The sequence below is a fragment of the Manis pentadactyla genome, chromosome 9, assembly GCF_030020395.1.
Source record: "Manis pentadactyla isolate mManPen7 chromosome 9, mManPen7.hap1, whole genome shotgun sequence".
In the NCBI taxonomy this organism is placed as follows: domain Eukaryota; kingdom Metazoa; phylum Chordata; class Mammalia; order Pholidota; family Manidae; genus Manis; species Manis pentadactyla.
Genome location: NC_080027.1, coordinates 44,434,146 through 44,456,536, shown reverse-complemented (window position 1 = coordinate 44,456,536; position 22,391 = coordinate 44,434,146). Strand labels below are relative to the sequence as shown.

General features: G+C 38.2%; 2 protein-coding genes across 2 annotated transcripts; both read left to right on the top strand.

Annotated features, from left to right (window-relative positions):
* The first annotated feature begins 1,780 nt into the window (after positions 1 to 1,780).
* On the top strand, positions 1,781 to 2,719 carry LOC118933063 (olfactory receptor 52A1-like). The gene has a single exon (XM_036927025.2). It carries the CDS (start codon positions 1,781 to 1,783, stop codon positions 2,717 to 2,719), a length of 939 nt encoding a protein of 312 aa, XP_036782920.2.
* Positions 2,720 to 19,311: 16,592 nt separating this feature from the next.
* Positions 19,312 to 20,262, top strand: LOC118912158 (olfactory receptor 52A5). The gene has a single exon (XM_036884956.2). It carries the CDS (start codon positions 19,312 to 19,314, stop codon positions 20,260 to 20,262), a length of 951 nt encoding a protein of 316 aa, XP_036740851.2.
* The last annotated feature ends 2,129 nt before the right edge of the window (positions 20,263 to 22,391 follow it).

Below are 22,391 nucleotides of genomic sequence, written 5' to 3'. Positions count from 1 at the left end.
TGCTCTCTGCCCCCCTGTCAGCTCCTTCCTTGTGAACCAGGCAGACGATGTGACTGTTATTTAAGTGTTCCTGTTCTTATACTGATTATCTGTGAAGAAGAACAACATTATCGCTATAGGGAGAATCACTGATTTATGCATTTGGGTGCATAGAATTAAGAATCGAGGAGCAGACCTGTGGACATCAAGGACATCATTGACTGATGACTCCATGCTATGACATGCCAGCTGATACAAACTTCCTGTCCTGGAATCGTCCCGCTTAGTGATTCTTTTCGTTGGAGGTCTGGCAGCCTGAGCCACAGCTGGTCCTGATTTACTGGTGCATTTGGTGACATTTGGTTCATGGTCAGCTGATCCTGGGCTTGGCTGTTATAAAGCAGCTTCAGTGGAGAATCTAGAAAAAAATGATACAATGTAAGTATGTTTTTCATAGAATAACAAACATTTCTCTAGTGTATAACTTTGTAATTTCTTGCTTCAAAAAGTAATGATTTTAATGAAAGAACAGTTTTCGATAAGGCATAATAATCGCAACTTGACAAAAAGTTGCGTCATCAGTGAATTGAGAGAGGATTGATCCAGTGGCTCCAGAGTCTTCTGCTGGGTCGATTCTGGAATCCCAAGGACTGTCACCTGTCTCCTGATTCTAGTTGTATATTTGATTCCTTTTAGGAAGCTATCTTTTGAAAATATTCAAACACTTGTTAATTTCCTATTAATTTGTTATGCCTGAACTCACAGAAAAATACAAACTATCCTGATCATCTTCAGTTATTAAGAATTTATGAAACTTTATTCACCAATATCACGTGCATGTAGCTCTGAATAGTTGAAATCGAAGTAGCCTGCATCCATTACAGCTTACTTACCAACTTACACACTGTCCTATATCCTGTAGTCATGTTGGATGAATTCTCTAGCACCCCCATGTTGCTTCTGCTCCTTTCTATGACCCCAGAGGCTCCTCCCCCTCAGGAATGCTGTGAGGTGCAATACAGAAGTACCCCTATTCTAAACACACAGGTTACATTTAGCATTTCAGTTGTCATAATACAGAAAAAGTGAATACAGTTTTACTACAAATGTAAAAAGTATCAAAGAATGTTGAGCAGGCTCATCATAAGTACATGTAGATGAAGGATCTTTTCTAGAGCCCCTCCTTCAGTTTCCTTTGAAAGGACAGTCATTCTTACTAGGTACAGATGATATAGATACATATAGATACATAAACATATTATGCTGTTGGGTGTTAACTGTTTCTGTTCTCTTTCATATGGATCTTACACTAATAAGCTGGTCAGTGTCTGAGAATTGGCTGGTCCAAACTGACAGTTCCTGACTCACAGAACACTGAGCACAGTAGAGCGGTGGAGGAGTAGCTGGGAGGTGAGATATGGGGAGATTCATGAAACTCTGGTTAAAGTGCAATTTCCAGGCCCAATAAGTAGGTCCAATGATTTTGTCGGTAGGTCCAGAGGAAATAACAGCCCAGCAGCTTATTCTCTTCCCCATGTGATTTGACTGCTTCTAATGCAGTCGCCCAACATATACATAACATCTTGCTGTGAGCAATGTTTGTGGTGCCCTCCCTGAAAACAGTGATGTGTCTCTATGGAGCTGTCCTTTCCAATCAATCATATGAAAGAGATGTATATGACCTTAGAGTTCTACAAAAATAAAACAGAATCTCTATGATGTCTTTTGATGAAAATAGAAAGTAGAAGAACGGTGCCACTCACAACCTTATTTTGTTTGCTTCTGGGTTGCCAGGGACGCGATGACCATTTCCAACATGACTGTCTTCATGCCTCCTGTGCTCACCCTGATTGGGATCCCAGGCCTAGAGTCTGTGCAGCGCTGGATTGGCATCCCATTCTGTGCCATGTACCTCATTGCCATGATCGGAAATTCCTTGCTTCTCATCATCATCAAAACAGAGCGCAGCCTCCACAAGCCTATGTACATTTTCCTCGGCATGCTGGGAGTCACAGACATTGCGCTTGCCACCACCATTGTGCCCAAGATGCTTGGCATCTTCTGGTTTCATGTGCCAGAGATTTATTTTGATTCGTGCTTGCTTCAAATGTGGCTCATCCACACATTTCAGGGCATAGAGTCAGGCATCCTGCTGGCCATGGCCCTGGACCGTTATGTAGCCATCTGTTATCCACTAAGGCATGCTGCCATCTTCACCCACCAGCTAGTCACCCAAACAGGAGCTGTAGTAACACTCAGGGCAGCCATTCTTGTGGCCCCATGCATGGTGCTGATAAAGTGCCGGTTTCAGTTTTATCTTACAACGGTCATCGCCCATTCTTACTGCGAGCATATGGCCATTGTGAAACTGGCTGCAGAAAATGTCCACATCAACAAAATCTATGGCTTGTTTGTGGCCTTCACTGTAGCAGGCTTTGACCTCACATTCATCACATTGTCCTATATACAGATATTTATCACTGTTTTTCATTTGCCCCAGAAGGAGGCTCGGTTGAAAGCATTCAGTACTTGCGTCCCTCACATCTGTGTCTTCCTCCAGTTCTACCTCCTGGCCTTCTTCTCCTTCTTCACACACAGGTTTGGTTCTTATATTCCCCCCTATATCCATATCCTGTTTTCTACCTTCTACTTGCTGGTCCCACCATTCCTCAATCCACTTGTCTATGGTGCAAAGACCAATCAGATACGAGTTCATGTGATAAAAATGTTCTGTTTATAAAATCCACTGTGATTGATACTTTAATGTTCCCTCTTTTAAAAATAGTAATAATCTCTCAAAACAAAACAATACATAACAAAACAAAAAACCCAGAATTCTGACATTTGTGATGCTTGTGCTTTCTATAGAATTGTTTTTTGAGGCTTTCAGTGTGATAGTTAGTTTTTGAATATTCACTCTCCATGATAACTGTGTATCCCTGGTGTGGCCCCAGCTAGTAATGAGAATGAGAAACACAGTAAGTGCAGTATGGTGTACATATGTCACCTCCTTCTGTCCTTTATGTTTTAGAATCTGGTTCATCTTCATCCTCTAATAATCCTTCTTAAGAGTCATAAATAAGTATCTCTCACTGAATTTAAATGCATCTAAGACTCACTTTCAACTACTTAATAAATGCAAGTTACTGACATTCTATTTCTTGATCATCTTAATCATTAAAAAAATTAAGTCAGAGGAAATGAATCTTTACCATGTTCTTATCCAAACAGAAATCCCCAAACAATAAAAACTTCATGTATCTGATAACATGATAAAAATCTTAAAACTCAATACTTATCCAGAGACATTCAGGGAGCTATAGACAGAAAACTCATGTGGATTTAATCTTTTCATTTTTCACATCCATATTTTTTCTAATACCTTCACCATTTACTTGTTCATGAATTCATAAAGTGTTACCAAGTACTTATAATAATGACATATTATGCTAAAAATTGTGGCAAAATGTTAAATTTACATGGAATTTCATAATTGTGATTTTTTCTTCTTTGTAGCCTTATGCTTCTGGTGGAAAGAGAGAGAAAGGACAGTGAGGCAGAAGGAGCCATGGCAGATGGGGTTAGCAAAGAGAATGAAGTGCTGAGATCCAACTGAAAGCAGCAACTAGGAGAGTTCTGTTAGTTTTCTTTGGCTCTAATTAATTAGGAAGACTGATTTTTGAGGAACGATGAGTGAGAGGCCAGGCCAGTAAGGACACACCAGGCCAAGCAAATGAAAACATCAAAACTACAGAATGTTGCTAATGGAACTGCACAGTCTGTTTTTCAGTGTAATATACAATTTGAGAGATAAGGCAAGCACACATATCAATAATGGCTATGGACTCAGAAAGTCGTTGAACTTTATTCTGAAGCCATTATATTTCATCAGAGAGTTTTTCTCCATAAGAAAGGAGTGTGTGTGTGTGTGTGTGTGTTAGATTTTCCTTATCATCAAATTGATCACCAAAGTATATCTGCTAAACTATTCTTCTCTAGTGGCCAATACAGAAACTGGCAGCAGACCAGTTTTGGATAGTCCTCTCTAATTCTAAGATTATTTGGGGAAGTTTGAGGTATGCCCGAGAGTGACTAGTTCTCACAGTCATCCTGAAAAGATATAAAATCAATATTAGGCAGAGTGTGAGTCTAGAAAATATTTCAACCATATTCCATTGTTAATACCCCATGAAATATCTGGTCTAGAGTCCAGGTTGTCCAGTTATTGTGGTCTTCAATCCATCATGACTAGTTCCAAACTGAGACCTGAAAATGGGAAAGAAGAGGAAAGACGGGTCATTGTGAAGACAGGAGGACAACCAGGATACTCTAGCTTCCGGCTCACTTGTGCCAGGACGATGATAGAATAACTTCTTGAACTTGAAATTGCTTGAAAAACAGAAATGCGTTTTGTAAAAAGTAATTTGAATTATTTCTAGAAAACACAAAATTCACCTTCAAGGAGATTGCATCAGTTTCAACAATGAAATTTATTTAAGGCATAAGGAAAATCACTTGGTTGCCTGAAGTTTCAACAACACTGCTTAGAACTGGTATTATTGAACTTTGACACTTTGATCAATGAGATATGATTCTCTTTATAATCAGCATTTAACACTCTTGCTGTTTTCCATTTGTCTATCTTTTCTATGAAGTACTTTTTTTTTTTGAGAGGGCATCTCTCATATTTATTGATTAAATCGTTGTTAACAAAAATAAAATTCTGTATAGGGGACTCAATGCTCAATGCACAATCATTAATCCTCCCAAGCCTAATTCTCATCAGTCTCCGATCTTCTGAAGCATAACGAACAAGTTCTTACATGGAGAACAAATTCTTACATAGTGAATAAGTTCTTACATGGTGAACAGTTCAAGGGCAGTCATCACAGAAACGTTTGGTTTTGATCATGCATTATGAACTATAAACACTCAGTTCAAATATGAATATTCATTTGATTTTTATACTTGATTTATATGTGAATCCCACATTTCTCCCTTATTCTTATTCTTATTCTTATTATTAGTATTATGTTTGATAAAATGCTCAACTGGTAGGTAGATGCAAGATAAAGGTAGAAAACATAGTTTAGTGCTGTAAGAGGGCAAATGTAGATGATCAGGTGTGTGCCTATAGACTAAATATTAATCCAAGCTAGACAAGGGCAACAAAATATCCACGGATGCAGAAGATTTTTCTCAAAACAGGGGGGGTGAGGTTCTAAGCCTCACCTCTGTTGATCCCCAATTTCTCACCTGATGGCCCCCCTGCGACTGTGCCTGTCTTAGGTTGTTCCTCCCTTGAGGAATCTTATCCGTCTCTTCCGGGGCCATACAGGGAAATGCAAAGTTGGTAAGTGAGAGAGAAGCCTTATTGTTTGAAACGGTTAGCTTTTTACTTCTTTGCATATTTATGCCCTGTGGTTTCTATGCCCAGCATTTGTCTTGAGGTATCTTTACCACTTGGAAGAATTATGATACTCAGTAATTTCGATATGAGGCACGAATTCTACTTAAGGGTTGTAACTAGGAAGGAAGAAGAAAACCTATAGAAGTAGCAGATGGAAGAAAACATGGGAAGATTGATTACTTCTTTGACATATCTTCTTGTAGAATAACATAAGCATGTATAGGTTTTAAACTACTAATAAAATCGCGCACACGCATTGACATAATAGGAATACAGCTACATAACCAAAGTAGACCTAAAATTACCAGCCATCTCCAGTGAAACCGAGAAAACCAGTTAGGCACCCTAGGCATTTGTGAAAACTTATCAATGATATGATGGATATTGTCTAACTGAATTTGAATAGTTTGAGAAAAATCAGACAAACTAAAACAACACATTCCTGAGAACTGTTCACATCCCATATGTTCTTTTAACAGTAGATAGTCTGTACTCACAAGATTTTGGAGTGCTGCAACTTGCACTTCTCCTAATTCTTGGTTGAGTTCTGACAGTATAGATCCAGTCAAATTTGTTGTTTTACTGTATGCACAGGCCAGCTTAGATATCTCATTCTTCATTCCCATGGCAAGTCCAGGAACCGGTGGGATGAATGCAGCTACAACAGTAGCAGCGCCTGGATCTTTGTTGAGGTTTTTTGATGATCATCTTTTGGTATGACTCTTCCAGAGAGTGCTGATGTTGGAAGTTCTTCATATCATATCTTAGCTCATTTTTGGGGTTTCCCAATTAGGCTTTGATCCTCTGTATAAATGCCAATAGACCCTTTGCCCACACTTTGATGTGCCCTTTATACCATTGTGTAGAACTCATTGGAGGTCACCACACAGGAACTGTTTTTTTTTGTTATCATTAATCTACACTTACCTGAAGAATATTATGTTTACTAGGCTCTCCCCTATACCAGGTCCCCCCTATAAACCCCTTTACAGTCACTGTCCTTTGGCATAGCAAAATGTTGTAGAATCACTACTTGTCTTCTCTGTGCTGTACAGTCCTTCCCTTTCTTCCACCCCCCATTATGCATGCTAATCTTAATACCCCCTTCTTCTCCCCCCACCTTATCCCTCCCTACCCACCCATCCTCCACAGTCCCTTTCCCTTTGGTACCTGTTTGTCCATTCCTGGGTTCTGTGATTCTGCTGCTGTTTTGTTCCTTTAGTTTTTCCTTTGTTCTTATACTCCACAGATGAGTGAGATCATTTGGTATTTCTCTTTCTCCACTTGGCTTATTTCACTGAGCATAATACCCTCCAGCTCCATCCATGTTGCTGCAAATGGTAGGATTTGCCCTCTTCTTATGGCTGAGTAATATTCGATTGTGTATATGTACCACATCTTCTTTATCCATTCATCTACCGATGGACATTTAGGTTGCTTCCAATTCTTGGCTACTGTAAATAGTGCTGCGGTAAACATAGGGGTGCATCTGTCTTTTTCAAACTTTATTCCTGCGTTCTTAGGGTAAATTCCTAGAAGTGGAATTCCTGGGTCAAATGGTAAGTCTGTTTTGAGCATATTGAGTAACCTCCATACTGCTTTCCACAGTGTTTGAACTAATTTACATTCCCACCAGCAGTGTAGGAGGGTTCCCCTTTCTCCACAGCCTCGCCAACATTTGTAGTTGTTTGTCTTTTGGATGGCAGCCATCCTTACTGGTGTGAGGTGATACCTCATTGTAGTTTTAATTTGCATTTCTCTGATAATTAGCAATGTGGAGCATCTTTTCATGTGTCTGTTGGCCATCTGTATTTCTGTTTTGGAGAACTGTCTGTTCAGTTCCTCTGCCCATTTTCTAATTGGGTTATTTGTTTTTTGTTTGTTGAGGCATGTGAGCTCTTTATATATTCTGGACGTCAGGCCTTTTTGGTTCTGTCATTTTCAAATATATTCTCCCATACTGTAGGGTTCCATTTTATTCTATTGATGGTGTCTTTTGCTGTACAGAAGCTTTTCAGCTTAATATAGTCCCACTTATAGATTTTTGCTGTTGTTTTCGTTGCCCAGGGAGATATGTGCAAGAAGATGTCACTCATGTTTATGTCTAAGAGGTTTTTGCCTATGATTTTTTCCAAGAGTTTAATGGTTTCATGACTTACACTCAGGTCTTCGATCCATTTTGAATTACTTTTGTGTATGGATTAGACAATGGTCCAGTTTCATTCTCCTACATGAAGCTGTCCAGTTTTGCCAGTACCATCTTTTGAAGAGATGGTCATTTTGCCATTGTATGTCCATGGCTCCTTTATCAAATATTAAATGACCATATATGTTTGGTTTAATATCTGGAGTCTTTAGTCTCTTCCACTGGTCTGTGGCTCTGTTCTTGTGCCAGTACCAAATTGTCTTGATTACAATGGCTTTATAGTAGAGCTTGAAGTTGAGGCGTGTGATCCCCCCTACTTTATTCTTCTTTCTCAGGATTGCTTTGGCTATTTGGGGTTTTTGTTGTTTCCATATGAATTTTCGAATTATTTGTTCCAGTTCATTGAAGAATGTTGCTGTTAATTTGATAGGGATTGCATCAAATCTGTATATTACTTCGGGCAGGATGGCCATTTTGACGATATTAATTCTTCCTAGCCATGAGCATGGAATGAGTTTCCATTTGTTAGTGTCCCCTTTAATTTCTCTTAAGAGTGTCTATTAGTTTTCAGGGTATAGGTCTTCACTTCTTTGGTTAGGTTTATTCCTAGGTATTTTATTCTTTTTGATGCAATTGTGAATGGAATTGTTTTCCTGATATCTCTTTCTATTGGTTCATTGTTATTATGTAGGAAAGCCACAGATTTCCGTGTGTTCATTTTGTATTCTGCAACTTTGCTGTATTCTGATATCAGTTCTAGTAGTTTTGTGGTGTAGTCTTTAGGGTTTTTTATGTACAATATCATGTCATCTGCAAATAGTGACAATTTAACTTCTTCTTTACCAATCTGGATTCCTTGTATTTCTTTGTTTTGTCTGATTGCTGTGTCTAGGTCCTCCAGAACTATGTTAAATAACAGTGGGGAGAGTGGGCATCCCTGTCTAGTTCCCTTTCTCAGAGGAAAAACTTTCAGCTTCTCGCTGTTCAGTATGATGTTGGCTGTGGGTTTATCATATATGGCCTTTATTATGTTGAGGTACTTGCCCTCTATACCCATTTTGCTGAGAGTTTTTATCATTTATGGATGTTGAATTCTGTCAAATGCTTTTTCAGCATCTATGGAGATGATCATGTGGTTTTTGTCTTTCTTTTTGTTGATGTGGTGGATGATGTTGATGGACTTTGGAAAGTTTTACCATCCTTGCATCCCTGGGATGAACCCACTTGGTCATGATGTACGATCCTTTTGATGTATTTTTGAATTCGGTTTGTTAATATTTTGTTGAGTATTTTTGCATCTACGTTTATCAGGGATATTGGTCTGTAGTTCCATTTTTGGTGGGGTCTTTGCCTGTTTTTGGTATTAGGTTGATGTTGGCTTCATAGAATGAGTTTGGGAGTGTTCCCTCCTCTTCTATTTTTTGGAAAACTTTAAGGAAAATGGGTATTATGTCTTCCCTGTATGTCTGATAAAATTCTGAGGTAAATCCATCTGGCCTGGGGGTTTTGTTGTTTGGTAGTTTTTTTATTACCGCTACAATTTCGTTACTGGTAATTGGTCTGTTTAGATTTTCTGTTTCTTTCTGGGTCAGTCTTGGACGGTTGTATTTTTCTAGGAACTTGTCCATTTCTCCTAGGTTTCCCAGCTTGTTAGCATATAGGTTTTCATGGTACTCTCTAATAATTCTTTTTATTTCTGTGGGGTCCGTTGTGATTTTTCCTTTCTTGTTTCTGATTCTGTTGATTTGCGTTGACTCTCTTTTACTCTTAATAAGTATGGCTAGAGGCTTATCTGTTTTGTTTATTTTCTCAGAGAACCAGCTTTTGGTTTCATTGATTTTTAGTATTGTTTTATTCTTCTCAAATTTATTTATTTCTTCTTTGATCTTTATTATGTCTCTCCTTCTGCTGACTTTAGGCCTCATTTGTTTTTCTTTTTCCAATTTCAATAATTGTGACATTAGACCATTCATTTGGGATTTTTCTTCTTTCTTTAAATATGCCTGGATTGCTATATACTTTCCTCTTAAGACTGCTTTTGCTGTATCCCACAGTAGTTGGGGCTTTGTGTTGTTGTTGTCATTTGTTTCCATATATTGCTGGATCTCCATTTTGATTTGGTCATTGATCCATTGATTATTTAGGAGCATGTTGTTAAGCCTCCATGTGTTTGTGAGCCTTTTTGCTTTCTTTGTACAGTTTATTTCTAGTTTTATGCCTTTGTGGTCTGAAAAGTTGGTTGGTAGGATTTCAATCTTTTGGAATTTATTGAGGCTCTTTTTGTGGCCTAGAATGTGGTCTATTCTGGAGAATGTTCCATGTGCACTTGAGAAGAATGTGTATCCTGTTGCTTTTGGATATAGAGTTCTGTAGATGTCTATTAGGTCCATCCGTTCTACTGTGTTGTTCAGTGCCTCTGTGTCCTTACTTATTTTCTGTCTGGTGGATCTGTCCTTTGTAGTGAGTGGTGTGTTGAAGTCTCCCAGAATGAATGCATTGCATTCTATTTCCTCCTTTATTTCTGTTAGTATTTGTTTCAGATATGTTGGTGCTCCTGTATTGGGTGCATATATGTTTATAATGGTTATATCCTCTTGTTGGACTGATCCCTTTATCATTATGTAATGTCCTTCTTTAACTTTTGTTACTTTCTTTATTTTGAATTCTGTTTTGTCTGATACTAGTGTTGCAACAACTGCTTTCTTCTCTCTGTTGTGTGCATGAAATATCTTTTTCCATCCCTTGACTTTAAGTCTGTGCATGTCTTTGGGTTTGAGGTGAGTCTCTTTTAAGCAGCATATGGATGGATCTTGCTTTTTTATCCATTCTATTACTTTGTGTCTTTTGATTGGTGCATTCAGTCCATTTACATTTAGGGTGATTATTGAAAGGTATGTTCTTATTGCCATTGCAGGCTTTAAGTGTGTGGTTACCAAAGGTTGAGGGTTAGCTTGTTTACTATCTTACTGTCTAACTTAACTCGCTTGTTGAGCTATTATAAACATGGTCTGATGATTCTTTATTTCTCTTCCTTCTTATTCCTCCTCCTCCCTTCTTCATGTATTGGGTGTTTTGTTCTGTGCTCTTTTTAGGAGTGCTCCCATCTAGAGCAGTCCCTGTAAGATGCCCTGTAGAGGTGGTTTGTGGTAGGCAAATTCCCTCAACTTTTGCTTTTCTGGGAATTGTTTAATCCTTCTCCATATTTAAATGATAATCGTGGTGGATACAGTATTCTTGTTTCGAGGCCCTTCTGTTTCATTGCATTAAGTATATCATGCCATTCTCTTTTGGCCTGTAGGGTTTCTGTTGAGAAGTGTGATGATAGCCTGATGGGTTTTCGTTTGTAGATGACCTTTTTTTCTCTCTGGCTGCCTTTAATACTTTGTCCTTGTCTTTGATCTTTGCCATTTTAATTATTATGTGTCTTAGTGTTGCCCTCCTTGGATCCCTTGTTATGGGACTTCTGTGTACCTCTGTGGTCTGGGAGGCCATGTCCTCCTCCAGTTTGGGGAAATTTTCAGCAATTATTTCTTCAAAGACACCTTCTATCCCTTTTTTTTCTCTCTTCTTCTTCTGGTACCCCTATAATGCATATATTGTTCCATTTCGATTGGTCACTCAGCTCACTTAGAATTCTTTCATTCCTGGAGATCCTTTTATGTTTCTGTGCATCAGCTTCTCTGCATTCCTGTTCTCTGTTTTCTAGCCCATTAATCGTCTCTTGCTTCTCGTCCATTCTGTTTTGAAGTCCTTCCAGAGGTTGTTTAATTTCTGTATTCTCCTTCCTTAGTTCTTGCATATTTCCCTGCAAGTCCATCAGTATGGTTATGACTTTTGTTTTGATTTATTTTTCAGGAAGACTGGTTAAATCTATCTCCCCAGGTTCCTTTTCAGGGGAAGATGTAGCAGATGCTAAAGCTGTCTGGGTTAGTCTTGTCTGGATTAAATTTTTTATCTTTTCATGTTGATAGGTGCTATTGACTGTCAGGTGGAAGAGCCAAACTTCCACTTGCTACTAACCTTTCTTTACTGGGACAACTGCGACCCCTAGTGGCTTGTGTTGGGCAATTGAGTGTGGACTGGGTCTTTGTGTCTTGCCCGGCCGGTATGGAGGAAACTCCCTTTCTGAGGGAGTGGCCAGCCACTGGCTGCTTCTCTGCTATGTCCGCGTCCGGGAGGGATAATGGACAGGGGGCTGTTTGGATGTTTACCTCCGTGAGGTGTCTCAGAGATGTTTCCCAGGGGGTTAGTGTGCAAAGGTTTCCCTGGAATTTCCAGCTTCTGGACTGCGACCTGGGTTGTTTCCGTCCTGCTGTTGTGTCCCTGTCCCTTTAAGACTTTCAAAAATCACTCGCTTTTCTTTGTCACAGGGGCATCAGCTTTGGGACCCGCTCAGAGGTCCTTGCTGCCCTGTTTCCCAAGTTTCCAGCCCTCCACGCATGCACTGTGTCTGCCCTCTGGTGCGGATGGCTGGGGCTGGGTGTTTAGCAGTCCTGGGCTCCCTCTCCCTCCCCGCTCTGAGTCGTCTCCTCCCACCGGGAGCTGGGCTGAGGGGTCACGGGTCCTACCGAGCTGCAGCTTGTATCTTACCCCTTTCACCAGGCGCTGGGCTCTCACACGTGTGGATGTAGTCTGGCTGTTGTCCTGTGTCTTCTCATCTCTCTTTTAGGATTAGTGGTATTTGTTGTATTTTCAAAAATATATATGTTTTTGGGAGGAGATTCCCACTGTCCTACTCACGCTGCCATCTTGGCTCTGCCCCAAAACTTCTATGAAGCACTTTATGGTCTCCTTTGACAGTTTTTATACTGTGCTCATATTTTTCTTCTTGAGATTACAATCTGAAATATAAACATTGAACTAGTATCTTCCAGGGCTTTATTCCTCAGGACTTATTTTCTAGTAGTAGTGATTTCAGAAGAGAAAGACATTGTAAAATGTAGAGTTCTGGCCCATCAGGGGAGGAGCTGACTCTGCTCCCTCCTGGGGTTGGCGTTAAGGCCAGTAGCAACACTGCCTTGACCCCTTGGCATTTCACAGCCTCTTATGTAAATGTTCAGTTTGGGAAGACCAACTTGCAACATCTGGCACATTGGCACTCTTCTTCTAGTTAGAAACTGCCCACAGGCTGTAGGCATTTTGTGTTGACCCTCTGGGAAGAGTCTCTACTCCAGTGTGGGAATGCTGGCCTGGCCTCTGTACCAACCTCACTTGCTGTGTACATCAGCCTCATTTGGGATTTAGTTATCAGAACCACTTGACTTTCATTCTAAGCTGTTTCCTTATATTTAAACACTATTAAAAATATGCATGATATTTTTTCTTCCATGTTCCACATCTGCGAATAATTTATGAAACTGTTTATAACCTGTATTAGTCAGGATTCTATAAAGCAACAGAACCAATAGGATCTACAGGATTTATGTATACACACCCACCCATACAGTCATACACATGCACACATACACACACAGATACACACAGACACACACACATCCATCCAAACACCCATACAAAAAATGTGCAGAGTAATGTTAGACCAAATAACTGTGCACCATGGCCCAGCCAAGTTGAAACCTAGTTTAATAGGACTATGCAAAGTACAGAACCCTCCATAATGAGGGTGGGTCTCGTCCGGTAGTTAAGACCTGAGTAGAATGAAAAGGCTGACTGTTCCTCAAGAAGATTAAACTGTTTATGGATGCAATATTTTTCTACTTAGTGTTAGGAGTTCAAATAAACAATATTTGCCATCAATAAGAAGTCCCAGTGTTTGTAAAATATATACCACCCCACAGATCTAAGGAACTTTTAACCAAACAATATATACAAATAATTGTGCCTGCAACATTCAACAGCATTATAAATTCCCATGGCTCAAATGTTTGTTTGCATGTCTCCACAAGCGTCTTGGGAGTTGTTCCACAGGGCTGTATGGCCAGTCACGTCCTCGTGAAGAGTAGCATGTGGGTCTCAGAAACTGCTAACCTCTTAGCTGAAAAGCACTGAACTTGTTTTTCCTGGAAATATTTAATTTCATTTTGTTACATCTGTGGTTATTTTGTTGGGTGTTTGGCCATGTGATATATATATATATTTTTTTTCTTTAATTTTCCTGTGTGGATACTCCAGCTGTGTCTGAATTCAATCTACTGATACGAAGTCACTGAGTGCAGAGCTAGGACTAGAGGCGCACAACCAGCTCTTCTATGCCAGCATGAGCTGATTCCAACATGTAAGACCCCAAAACCTGTACCATTGGTTACTGCAGGATGAATATACTGTTATGGCAGCTTAATGACAACATGTAGTCAGACAGTCTTTCCATGCCAAATGAAGAAGGCTATTAAATAGGGCAGACCCAGTGACACAGGACACAAACAGTCTCACTCCATGTAAGGCTGTCCTGTCTCTCGGGCAGGGGTATGTGTTGTGAAGCTTTCCCTGAGATCGCACAGAATGAGAGTCTTTCCCGACCTCTTCTTGACATCAAACACATTTCCCTTGGGTAAAGAAAGTATAAACATTCTTTCAACTAAGTAAATACTGGCCCTGAGCAATAGTTTTCATCTGGAAAGTCAATGTAGATGTAGTACCAGGCCCCAAATATTTGAAAATTTGTATCACTTATTTCATTAAATTCCGAGCACGACTGGAACATTCAGTGTGAGCTGGTTTGCACACAGGAAAGATTTGTGCACCAAAGTTTATATGAGGAAGGCTCAGAAAGTGATTGGTTATTGTGTCTCTGAGGTGAACTTTTTAAGTCAGCACCCTTTGGGGACATAAATAAGAAATTATAATTTCTTTGACTCTACAGATATATTTCTATTATTTTTCTGTTATCATGTCTACAGTGATTAGTCTGAATATATCAATGTTTTTATTTCCCTTTATCGACTGAATATTTTTGTAAATAAGTGTCATTGACTTGTTTTGTGTTATGTGTGGCTCTGTTCTCTCTTAGGAATACTTTTCTAAGAGAAACCCGTTTGAGAATTGTTTTAGATGCAGAACTACTATTAGACAATGAGTGTTCTAAGTTCTGAATGGTACTGTCCCTGTTTTTTATATTCATATCCCAGATGAACCTTAAAGATCAGCAGTGATTGGTGAATAGCATTCCCCAGGGTGAGTCCTACAGTATAAAACATTTTCCCTTCACTATATGATACCTTAAAACGATTTCTGTTATAGGGCATCTTTATGTATAACCATGGTTGACCCCTGGTAAGTCTTTGGGCTGAGATTCTGCACTAAGGGTGGGGAAATGGAGGATTGATTTCAAAGGGAACACAAACCCATCATTTCCAATATGATGCCAAGATGGTAAAAAGGCACTAAAATCTTACAGTATTTGACTTCTCAAACACTAGGTAGAGTTTGTCTAATACTATTCCAAATATTACTGGGTCAGTTAATGACACAAGGACATGATTTATTGGGAGGCTGACAAATAGGTGGACCCTAGAGAATGATATGGTCTGATAAATGACTGGAAAGCTTATTGCTAAAAGTTCAGGAAATTACATGATTAGACTTGGAAAGGTTCACAGCAAATCATGCCCTTCAAGTCATTCAGGGAAAAGCTCATTTGGGTGAAATACCCATCAAATAACTGAAGTCATTCATGGAAAGGAAATCATCAGCTTTTATTGATTAATAGGTGACATTTATTAAGAGAAAAATAATTCTCTATTTCTTTCTACATATTTTAAATGGATTATATCACATAATATTGACAGTTACCCTGCTGAAATTCCATCCATTAACAGTGTTTTAGCAATAAAATTATTGAGACAATGATAAGTTTATAACTGAGTGAAGAACATGCAGAGCTCAGCAGTGATGTTCGAGATTCAAACTCTCTTGACTTCAGATTCTGTTCAGTTAACCACCTCAGCACATGGTGGTTGTGTATCTTTGAAAGGTAGAATTAGGACTTCTCTGAGAAAGGAAAACGGAGGCAGTCAGTATCAAGTCAATATAAAGAAGCCCTATGGGGCCTTTGGAGGTGTCCTGCCACAGGGCAACCTGTCTCAGACACAGAGCCAGGTCTGTGCGCTGGATGTCTTGAGGCAGACACCAAAAGTCAGAGACTTTATAGAAGAAAAGGAATTCTGGGATTGTAGGGAGGGTGGATTTAGACCCCTCAGTCCCTTGATTCTGTTTCAATTTTGGGAATCAGCCTGAGTGAGACCTGGAGTTCTCAGTAACACGAATGGTTCAGGGTCTGTGCTGCACATGAGACCCAAGATCGTTTCCCTGGCCCATGAATTGCATGGGTTTAAGATATCTTGCCTCCCTCCTCTCAACATATACATATCTGTGCACACAAAGTTGCTTTCTTCTTGTCTTTTGTCATTAGTGTTGTTTCTCTCAACCCAAAAATATCTTTAAGCTTGGTTCCCTCCATTTCTCCTATTTCAAGGTAGCAAGTCCCACAGATTTTGCTTCCTTGTTATTCCTCCAGTCTTGTCACGGTCTTCATAATACCCCTGCTCGGTCACAAATATCCTTCAAATCCTATCTTCTGGCACATAGCTTTCACAAACCCTTCAAGCCTTTTATCAAGCTACCAGAAAATTGGATTTTTTAAGGGAAAAGACTTGTCCTTCCACCTAAAAATTTTTAATTATTTGGTTTAAATTGTTATCTTCACTTTTGGTATTCTGCCCTTTTCTTTAGCCTCTAAAACATCATTTCTGCTTATGAAATAATGCATAAATGCAAATTATTCATTTGCTATCTCACCCCATGTTTAATGCTCCTGTGATTTTTGTATGAAGTGTTTCCAGGAATACCCTTCTTGATCCCCTTATCTTCCTGATACTTAGTACAGGATGACTCAGCTTAATAGCTAATTTATTCTGCCATTTTGATTAAAAGAATATATACATTAATTTTTAATTTGATGTATATACAATAAAGTACACAAATATTATTGTACAGCTTGATGAATTTTGACTTTTGTAAACACTCATGTGACCCTCATTCAGATTGAAATATCAAACATTCTAATTAATATTTTTCTCCTTCACCTATTTCACCTCCCACCCTCAAACCATACCATTGTAATCTCGATTCGGTTCCCTGGGTTTCTAAGACTATACATTTCTTTAAAACATTAATTCTTATTTAATTATAGACCACTTTCTCTCCTAAAGTAAGACTCTGAAACTGGGTTAACAATCAGAAGTGATGTGATTTACCTCACATACCTAGGGCCAGTTGAACAAACATTTCTGATTGCCATGGCAAGAGAGAACACCTGGCACTAATTGATAGAGGAGTCAGAGGTAATGAAGGCCTCTTACAATGTAGATAATTACCCATAACACAATGGTCAACTGGCCCAGGATGCCTTTTATGCTGAGATTGAGAAACCTGGCAATAGAATTTCAGACCTTGAATGTGGAACTGTGAAAATGTAAGGAGGAAAGGTAGCTACGTTCTTCACACCATGCATGTTCGTTGCGACTGAAGGTGGGCTTTCCTCGGTCCTCTGTCTGCTAGTTTCTTTAGTTGCTTCCTTCTCTTTCCCATCTCCTTCCTGATCACTCACACATGTAGTTCTGCGGGGCTACAGTTTGTTTGCCACCCTCTAAGGAGTCTCTGGGCCCACAATTACTTATGTGACTAGTTTAAATCTTCCAAATTAGTATTCCTGATATAGGCAAGAGCATACAGTTTTGAGCCAAGTCACAAAGAGAGTCAGGCAGCATACAGATATTAATCATGCTGTGAATGTGGTCTTATGTCAGATGCATTGCACAAAATAAACACATATGTAATGTATATATTATACCTATTTGGTGAAATAAGAAAGCAATAAAGGAATTATTTCCATCAGAATCTCAATAGGAACAAACAGTAAAATATGTCGTGTGTTTTTGCACAACCTGATGCGATTAGGTAATACACACCAGTATGTATCTCGTAAACCTTACTGAATTATAATTATAAAATATCAGAGGACACAAATATTTTTTGTTCTTTTGGGTCATTATGTCATGCAATTTGTATCCAAGTAGATTTACTAATAACTGTCTTAGTTTTTCATTAATATAATAGTCTAATGATGTCATTACCATAAGTTAAGGGAAGTCATATAATCTGAAAGTGTTTAAAGAGCATAAGAACATGAGTGATATAATACTCATTTGATAAATGATACATACTGGTTTGAATTCTCAACCATCAAGACAATATAGATACTTCATAATGATAGGATACATGTATTTAACTTGTTCTCCAGTTCTTTCAACAAGTTCTTGGAACAAGAGAATACTTAATAATTATGAATTGTAACAAATAATTAGCACATAAACTTCTATTTTGTGGATAGTAATGTTACTTTTTAATTTGAGGAAGATCTAGTCTCGCATAATGTATATTTGCTAAAGGGGTAGTTCCTGAACTAGGGGTGTCAGAAAGGAACGCCTTGTTCAGAGTTCAGTAAGTTTTAAGAGTTCAGTAAGTTCAATAAATAATAGGCATAGTCAGAATGAATTCTAATGTGTTTTGCCAAGGAGCACAGCCATGAATTGAAAATTACTTATTTCACACCAAATAAGTATGAAAAGTAGCATAATGTATGGCTGGGCACAGAAAAACTCTGAAAGTTTGAAACATTAAGTAGAAAACATGCTGAGTTTATTGGAGACAGATTACACGGAGAGGAGACTAACCTAATAAGAGAAGCGGTGAGCTGTAATACTAAAAAATATTCTGGCCAAACTTGTCTTCTGATTATGAGCAGAAGAATTGTCTATCAACCCGGTGGATCTTTTGTATCAGCTATGCAGAGTCTAATTCTTAAAACATGTTTGTATTAAATTTTCCCCCCAATTTTGTACAAAAGTTCACACACACACACACATGCACACACGCACACACACACACATACACACACACACACTCTACAGGTAAGCATAGTGCACTGGACAAAGAGAATCTGTGTATCCGGAAGTCATGGCTTAGAAAGAAGCTATTCAATCCATTCAATTTTGTTCATTGAAAATGTATAAGGCATGTAGAAATATAGAAAATGATGGTTGGCTTTTTAATGACTTTGTGAAGAGAGATAGATAATTAGAGAGGACTAGTTGAAGTGAAACAGAAAGATGGCTGCTGTTCCCTTGTATATATTTGCCTCGTGTTCTTTATCTATTCATTCACCAGTGTGAACTAAGGCTGTTTCCATATCTTGCCTACTGTGAATAATACTGCAGTAATGGGGGTTTACTCAGAGAAACAGACAAATACTCTATGATATAATTTATATGTAGGATCTTTAAAAAGCTGAACCCATAAAAACAGAGATAAAATTGTGGTTTCTGGGGCTGAAATGTTGAGATATGAGGGATAGAAACTTTCAACTAGTAGATAAATAAATGCTGGAGATCTAATGTACAATATAGTGATTATAGACAGTAATATGGTACTGTAATTATCAAGTTACTAAAAGACCAGATCTTCATTATTTCAACCACAAGAAAGAAAATTCTGTGATTTGATAGAGGTACCAGCTAACACTACAATGGCAATCTCATTGTAATTTATTAGCATCTCAAACCAACATGTGTACATTAAACTTATGATATGTTATATGTCAAACATATTTCAATTAATAAATGAAGAAAGCATAAGATGGTATACACATAATAAAGTATATTTAAGTAAAAATTAATTCTTCTTAATTTTAATTCATGAAGTTTGACAGGACATAGAAGATTCAACAATGCCACTACCTGCTCCTAGGGATCAAATCGCCATGTCCATACTCAATGGCTCTGTCTTCATGCCGTCTGTGCTGACACTCATGGGGATTCCAGGCCTGGAGTCCGTGCAGTGTTGGATCGGGATTCCATTCTGTGTCATGTACTTCATTGCTGTGATTGGGAATTCTCTAATTCTAGTTATAATCAAATACGAAAGCAGCCTCCATAAACCCATGTACATTTTTTTGGCCATGCTGGGGGCCACAGACATTGCACTCAGCACCTGTATTCTTCCCAAAATGCTAGGCATCTTCTGGTTTAATTTGTCAGAGATTTCTTTTACAGCCTGCCTTCTGCAGATGTGGCTTGTGCATTCATTCCAGGCAATCGAATCAGGTGTCCTACTGGCAATGGCCCTAGATCGCTATGTGGCCATCCATGACCCCCTGAGACATGCCACCATCTTCTCCCAAAAGCTCTTGACTCACCTCGGAGTAGGAGTGACACTCAGGGCTGCCATTCTTGTAGCACCATCTATTGTGCTTGTCAAATGTCATCTTAAACTGTACAGAACTACACTGGTCTCCCACTCTTACTGTGAGCACATGGCCATTGTGAAGCTGGCCACTGAAGACATCCGGATCAACAAGATCTATGGCCTGTTTGTTGCCTTCACCGTCTTAGGCTTTGACATAATCTTTATCACCTTGTCCTATGTTCATATCTTTATCACTGTCTTCCAACTGCCCCAGAAGGAGGCACGACTCAAGGCCTTTAATACATGCATTGCCCACATCTGTGTCTTCCTGCAGTTCTACCTCCTTGCCTTCTTCTCTTTCTTCACACACAGGTTTGGTTCTCACATACCACCTTATGTCCACATCCTCTTATCAGACCTTTACCTGTTAGTCCCCCCGTTTCTCAACCCTATTGTGTATGGAGTGAAGACCAAACAAATTCGTGACCATGTCCTGGAAATATTTTTCTCCAAAAAATCATCTTGATCATTAGTGGTGCTTTCTACAGAGTTTTTAGGTGGATCAAGGAGCAACATGAATATGGCGAAACGTTGTATCTTCTCCAAGTATCTGTACCTGAAAAAAAGATCTTTAAATCTCAGATGCTCAGAATCGTAGTAGGACTTTAACAAACCATGCAATGCTTAATAACTTTTGTTTGTCACTTATATAAAGAACAAAATTCTCTTATGCTGAAATCTCAGATTGTTTCCATTATTCTTGTTTTGTTTTGTTTGCTTAAATATACAGGGTCCTCTCTGGCCATGCTTAGGCCTATCCAGAAACAAACCTTGGAAAAAAACACTTGATTCCAGGAAACATCCAAGGACCATGTCACACATCAATATTCTTAAATTGCTAACCCAATACATATGTGTGACTCTGGTTAAGTCTCATTTTCAATATCAGAGAACTCAAATATATGAAGTAAACAATACAAGTGAAAGGAGAGACAGCAATACAAATACTGTAGGAATGTTCATTACCCCACTTTCAACAATGGATAGGACATACGGAAAGAAAATCAATAGGAAACTTGAACAGTACAGACCACATGCCCTTAACAGACATAAACAGAACATCCCATCACACAGCGTCAGAATACACACTTTTCTCTAGTCCTTATGCATCATTTTCCAGGTTAGATCACATGTACAGTCACATAACAAGTCTTTAATAGTAAAAATAATGAGATAATACTCAGTAAATTTTTTTGATTAAAATATGATGAAAGCAGAAATCAATAGCAGAAGAAAAACCAGAATATTCACAGGTATGGGGAAATTAAACAACATTGTCTTGAACTTCTGGTAAGTTCTGAATCTAATAAAAAAATCAAAAGAGTAAATGCAAAATCTTGAGACTAAGGAAATTAAAATACATCACTACAAAAACTATGGGACACAATAAATTATTACTAAGACAGAAATTTTAGGAATAAATGCCATTAAATAATTTAAAAGTTATTAAATAAGTAATCCAACTTTGTACCAATAGGCTAATAAAAGAATAACAAACTAAGCCCAAATTAGCAGGAGAAATGAAATAAGGTTAGAGCAGCAATAAATATAACAAAGAATAGAAAACTAACAGAAAAAAATCAACAAAAGAATTTTTTTAAAGAATAAGTTGAAAGAAGTTAAGAGTTGACAAAACTTTAACTAAACCAAGAAAGAGACAGAAGATTGAAATAAATAAGTCAGAAATGAAAGAGGAGACATTACAATGAATACCACATAAATACAACGAATCTTAAGAAACTATGATAAAAAATTGTATACCAATAAATTGGATTACCCACAAGAAATGGGCAAATATTGTTTTACCAAACTAATAAAAAAGTCAGGATAGTTGTTTTCCTTGAGGAAGTGATGACTGAAGGAGGATGGGAAAAGAGGGTGATTCTAGGTCCAAGTAATAATATACTATCAATCATATACTTGTTTGTATGTCTACATGTTCATGTCCACCTAGCAAAATTACTTAAATTGTGCAACATATGATGTTTGTATGTATGTTAGAATTCAATAAAAAGCTTTGAAAAAGTAGGTAACTACTTTCTCAGAGAAAAAACATAGATATTAAATGCATTGTTTGATCCTGGACTGGATGCTGGGCAAGAAAATTTGTGTCTACGGAAGTTGTCTACCTTTGAATATGGACTGTAGATTAGTTTACAGCATTATGCTAAATGTTTTGATGTTGATTATAATATTAAAATAATGCAATACAATGTCTTTTTCCAGGTAAATATATGAATTTTTTTTAAGGAGTAAGTGGTACCAGGTCTTCAACTTCCTCACAAAAAGTACAAAAAAATCACCTATTTAGCTAGCTGTCCATTGAGATCTATCAATCAAAATATACATAATTTATGAACCTGGGCAAATGTCATAATTGGATTTCTTGAACTATTCTTGCAAATTTAATAATATAGGTAACTGTTGAACCACTATGATGTATATTGGAAACCAACATAAGCTTGTATATCAATGATACTTTAATAAAAAAAGTCTGTACATTCAAAACTTTATCAAGATAAAAATTTTTCAAGCAACTGGTTTTGAAAATATTCTCTATTCATAAAAGGGTGAAATTAATCACCCACTCAATCA